At 36.1% G+C, this 5,777-nt stretch overlaps 1 protein-coding gene across 1 annotated transcript; it reads left to right on the forward strand.

Annotated features, from left to right (window-relative positions):
* The first annotated feature begins 1,481 nt into the window (after nt 1-1,481).
* Nucleotides 1,482-4,439, forward strand: LOC113318540. Its single transcript, XM_026566707.1, has 3 exons — nt 1,482-1,617; nt 1,741-1,829; nt 4,041-4,439. The coding sequence occupies exons 1-3, from the start codon at nt 1,579-1,581 to the stop codon at nt 4,186-4,188; spliced, it is 276 nt and encodes a 91-aa protein (XP_026422492.1). The 5' UTR covers nt 1,482-1,578; the 3' UTR covers nt 4,189-4,439.
* Nucleotides 4,440-5,777: the final 1,338 nt, after the last annotated feature.

Raw genomic sequence — 5,777 nt, forward strand, 5'->3', positions numbered from 1 at the left:
GTGGTCAGGAATAAGCCGTTGAATTTATTTACCTTATTCTCTACTTGCACATAGAAAAAACTTCAACTGCAGGATGCGACTTTTTCATTTTCTTGTGAGTGAATTACAAACAACTAAGCATGAATGGATGCATGTAGTGAGTTGATCCACCATTTGTAGTATTTGTGAAAGAGGATTCAGAAAATGATTTGTGAATCCACCATCTGTAGGCTCATCTCTGTTTGTTTATCATTCACAGAGTTCTTGTGGAAGGAGGAGAGGTAGCTTGGGAGCCAGCAGCTGCACCAGTTGATCCCGTCATGCCTGCAGCTGATGGCTGGGAATGAGGGGAGCATTAAGCTCTTATATTTTTGCCGCCTATTATTGTCTTTTGAGCTAGTTTATTTCAATTAGTACGTAGTTAAAGATGTTTGGGGTTTTTCTTAGCTCGATACTGCGAACCTCTATTGTAGTATTGGGTGTACTGTTTATGTAAACTATAAAGCACTCACACATTATTGTTTATAAATCATTTGGTTAACCAAAAACCGAGTAGAAACCGAAACCAATGAAACCGAATAGGCTATATGGTTTCATTGGTTTTCAATATTGGAAAACCGAGTACTTTGGTTTCGGTTTTGGTTTTGCCAAAAACCGATAAAAACCGAACCATGTGCAACCCTATCAGAAAGGGGTGGAAGAAACATGAAGAACTGGTTTGAAGTTTTGGACGTATCAGATCAGAATCTGCAGGCTATTACACGTCCTACATATGGTTTCTCAACGCAGGGTGAAGACCAAATTCTAAATGGAGATAATGAAATTGGGGATATGAATAATGAGTGTTGTACCAAGATTATGGATCAGGGAAATATCTTCAATGTCTACAATGAAGACGGAAAGAATGAACAGCTCTGATAATGTGGGAAGGAAGAGTTACTCAAGCCAGAAATGTCACAAAGGATGGCACGGAAAGGGAGTTTCTCAAAAATTCAATATTTGAACAAAAAAGTACAAGCCTAGTGTCTGGTAATTTGAAATTTCTAAATACCACCAATGTTAACATTAGGTATGGTTTTTAAGTTAATAGCCAATTTAGACATGTAACCGATTAGACAGAATCCACTCTCAATAAAATGTAGTCTACTGTTTGGCCCCGAAAAAAAAAAGTGAGAATATATTGGTTTGTCCAGCAAGCAAAATAGAAGTATCCTCATGGTTAAAAAAGAAGGATAATATTTCGATTCTAAATCCTAGCCGGCAAGAACCTTTGGCATCAAAATGAAAACACGGGACTAACGTGTGGCTCTGTTTGGTGTTGGGGAAGAATTCTCGGAATATACTATACTACAAAACAGGACCTTACTCAGTTGCACACGGTTCTAGGAGTACAGTTCGTCAGTTATCAAATAAATTATTATCCCAATGATAACCCACGCGGATCGGTTAATACCATGGGCCAAAACCAACTACAGCCCATAAAAACAGCCTTATATAAATACCCGAATTCCTCCTTTACTATTGGCTCTCTATCATTTCTCTCTCTCTCTCTTCATCAAATTTCTGCCTCTAAACGAAATCTTCTCTCCGTTCATTTCGATGGCTTCTCAAATGGCTAGACGTTGGTTGAGACCTGAGGTTTATAATAAATCCGATACCCTAGATTTTCGGTTTCTATTTTTGGATCTTGAAGTTTCTAATTTCATTCTGATTGATTTAGGGTTCATTTTTCGTTGTCTAATGTTTATTTGTTTACTTTAGGCATATCCTTTGTTTGCAACACTTGGATTAGCCGTCGGAATTTGTGGATTTCAATTAGTTCGTAACATCATGATCAATCCTGAAGTCAGGTCTAATTTCTATTTCCCTTCCCCTTGTTCTGTTAATTGTGGTTTTATTATCTTGCTAAATTTTCGGGAATAAAGATAATTGAAGTGCTATTAATTTCAGATGATTTAGTGTAGATTTGTTTTTCTTAATTAGATTTAGTTTATTAATCGCATGTTATTAGAAAAGGCAGATGTTACTAGGTTCTCTATGGTCAAACTTGCCCGACTCGGCCGAGTTACTTGCGAATAGCGCTGGTACTGGGTCCTCGGTTCTATATTTAGTCCAGGGATCTAGCTGAGCCGATTCTCTATTTCTCATTGAGTTTTGTCACTCATACGAAGGGAAATATGAGAAAGTGCTATTAATTTCAGATGGTTTAGTGTTGATTCTTTCTATTAATTAAATTTAGTTCAGTAATTGCATGTTATTAGAAAGACAGATGTTACTAGGTTCTATATGGTCAAACTATCCTGACTCGGCTGGGTTACTCGCAAGGAGCGCGAGTACTCGCTCCTTGGTTCTGTAATTAGTTCAAGGATCTAGCTGAGCCGATTCTCTATTTCTCATCGAGTTTCGTCATACCTACGATGGAAAATACGAGAAGGTCATGTCTATATTTGAGGAGTTTTTTCTTTTTACTTTTGTATATATGAAATGGATCCCCAATCCTTTGCTTTTGATGAGTGGTTAAAGTTCGAGTTAAGTTTGTAAAATTTAATGAATACAGATGATTTAGGTGTTAAGTTTGTAAAATTTAATGAATATAGATGATTTGGGTTTTCCGGAGGATCTATAGGCGAGTTCCCTAAATGCTGATATTCAAGCTGGTTATTCAGGATATAATTATGACTAGTGCTATCACGCAGTCGAGTGCATAATGAGCACGCACATTTAAACGGTGAAATTTGTTCATTATGCACTCGAGTGCGTGATAGCACTAGTCATAATTAGACCTGCTATCACGCACTCGTGCATAAAAAAATACAGTGATTTGCACATCTTGGCCGCTAATTTCGCAACCATTGATGTGCATCTCCACAGTAGCAAATCTGACCTGCCTGATAGTGGGTCTATTTGTTCCAAAGTTTTTGGGGATGTGTTTGCTTGATGCTTTTGAACACCTGTTTGCAACTCAATGAACCTGTGCAGTTTTACAACTTTTTGTAATTCTTACTAGGAATGCAGCATTGATGGAGTCAATTGTTCTGTTTAGGATGCAAATTTTCAGTCGTAGATGTGCAAAACCTGCTTGTACTCTGATCACGCGTTAAAGATTGAATTGTTAGGCACAAAATGTGAAGTTTTCTGTATAAAATATACTATTAAGTCGTATGCATATATTCTTGTTTGTTGAGGAATGGAAGTATGCATCTTTTTACTTAAACTCGATCTCATTAGTCAAAATGTTATTAGCTAAATGCGCATAAGGACTATGCAATTAACAACGGTGGCTTGGAATGTTTTTATGTGATATCACATGTTATTAGTCCAAAATCCTTCTGATGAGCGGCTAAATTTTAGTAAGTTTGTTGAATTATTTAATGGACATATACGAGTTCCCTAATTGATGAGTTCCCTAATTGATTTAGGTTCTCTGAAGGATCTAGGTGAGTTCCCTAATTGATGCATGGACTTTGATAATCAAGTTGGTAATTCAGGATCTAATTATGACTGGTGATGTCACGCACTCGAGTGCATAGTGAGCACACACCTTTAAGCTATCAGATTCTCTATCATAGAGATGCACATAAGTGGATGTCAAATCTGACGGCTTAGAAGTGCATTCTCATTGTGCACTCGATTGCGTGATAGCAGGTCTAGTTATTCCGGAGCTCATGTGTTTGTTTGATGCTTTTGAACACCTGTTTGCGTCTCAATGAACCTATACAGTTATTAAATGCATGACAACTTTTGCAATTCTTTCTTAGAATACAACATTGTTGGAATTCATTTCCCTGATACGGATGCAAAAATTCAGTCTTAGTTGGGCAAAACCTGCTTGTACTCCGATCACAAATAAAACATTGAATTGTTAGGCACTCAATGAAGTTTTCAGTGTGACATATTAAAAATCATATACATATATTCTTGTTTGTTGAGAAATGGGAAATATGCATTCCTTGGAATGCTTTTTTGCGATATCACATGTTCATTTTCTGTGACTGGTGGATGAAATCTGGATAGTTACTGATATAAGTTTTCCTATTTTCGTTTTTACTTAATTAAACCAGGGTTAACAAGGAGAACAGGGCTGCTGGAGTTTTGGAGAACCACGCAGAGGGTGAGAAATACACTGAACATAGCCTCAGGAAATGGGTTCGCAACAAGTCCCCAGAAATCATGCCAAACCTCAACAACTTCTTCACCAGCCCAAAATGAAGATAGTAATTACTTGTCCGTGAAGTCTCCGTGTTCCTTAAATGTTGAACTTGCTTTCTCTTTTCATTTGTCATAGTATCTGTGATTGCTATTGCTTATTGTGATTGTCGTCGACATATAGGTTTTGAGGTTGGTTGGCCTCTTTGTGTTTCGAGATTAAAACTTGAACTAATTACTAAGCTTTGTGGATAATAAGACAAACTGCATTGGTACATTATTATTTGGTCATTTCAAGTATTTTGTGTTCCTTACATTTGATATAAAAGAGCTCTATTCCCCCCTAATTTTCTCGGCCTAATAGACTATTAAAATAGCTATGCTTTTACTGAACTGTTATACGAAAAATGGGTCATTTGTCCAAATATTTTTAAAGCATGGTTCTAATGGACGAGTAAAAATTGGTATGGATAGAATGGACAAAAAAAAATAATAAGAATGAAACTGGATTCATCCTCACTTAAACTTAAAAAAGAGCGAGGATGAAACGGGATGCATCCTTAATGTAAATTAAAAATAAGAAAAAGTATTTGAAAATGGGTTTACATCCCGATTATTTTTACATTCTCGTTCATTTAAACAATAAATTAAAAATAAGAAAAAGTATTTGAAAATGGGTTTACATCCTGATTATTTTTACATTCTCGTTCATTTAAACAATATCAAATGTTACATGTCTTTTTCATTCAGGAATTGTTGATTTTAATCTTTTTAACCAAGTTTATGACTGGAAGAGGTTACAAAATGAGTTTGATGGAAAGGCCTTGATAGTTTCGATCCCACTTTGCGCACTTTTTCTCAAGGTATATATCCCAAAGATTCCATAACACCCTCTAAGGTTATTTTCTAAGAACCCCCCTGCTCTTAAAATTCCTAAAATTTGCCACACATACTCACTCTCACTTTCACTCGCTGCTAGGAGGAGGACGAGAATGTCAAGCTTCTTACAAGAGGAGATCATGGAGAACATACTCACAAGGTTACCCGTCAAATCCATTTCAAGATTCAAGTGTGTTTCCAAAAATTGGTATCATCTTTTTCAAAACCCTAATTTTATCAAAAATCATCTCAACCATGCTATTCAAATGACAAATTCAACATCTTGGTTACCAACCAAGGAGACATTGATGATACAAATACAGAACCTTATATCACATCTATAGATTATAATGTTCTATCATCAACATCATCACCATTTGTAGGTCATGCTCTTAATATTGATTATCCGTATATGCACCGAGAATATAAGTCTCAAATACTAGGTTCTTCAAATGGTTTGGTTTGCATACAACCTTGGGGAGAAGAATCTAGAGTTATGTTCATTTGGAACCCAGCTACAGAATATAAAGAGGTACCAGAACCTTCATGGAAATCAAAACCTGGTAATTTTGTTCATGGGTTTGGTTTTGATTGCAAGAATGATGATTATAAGGTGATAAGAATTGTGAGTTTTATATTAGGTGAAGAATCTGAAGCTAGTCTTTACTCATTAGCTTCAAATTCATGGAAGAAACTTGGTTCCATTCCTTATGATTTCTCTTTTAATATAAATTAAGGGTTTCTTGTTGATGGTGTTCTTCATTGGGTTGCTG

Source organism: Papaver somniferum, chromosome 10 (genome assembly GCF_003573695.1).
Source record: "Papaver somniferum cultivar HN1 chromosome 10, ASM357369v1, whole genome shotgun sequence".
NCBI classification, from domain to species: Eukaryota; Viridiplantae; Streptophyta; class Magnoliopsida; order Ranunculales; family Papaveraceae; genus Papaver; species Papaver somniferum.

Coding starts and splice junctions, on each gene's coding strand:
- LOC113318540 (XM_026566707.1), top strand. CDS start 1,579: ATGGCTTCTCAAATGGCTAGACGTTGGTTGAGACCTGAG. Junction 1,618..1,740: donor GACGTTGGTTGAGACCTGAG/GTTTATAATAAA, acceptor TGTTTACTTTAG/GCATATCCTTTGTTTGCAAC. Junction 1,830..4,040: donor ATGATCAATCCTGAAGTCAG/GTCTAATTTCTA, acceptor TAATTAAACCAG/GGTTAACAAGGAGAACAGGG.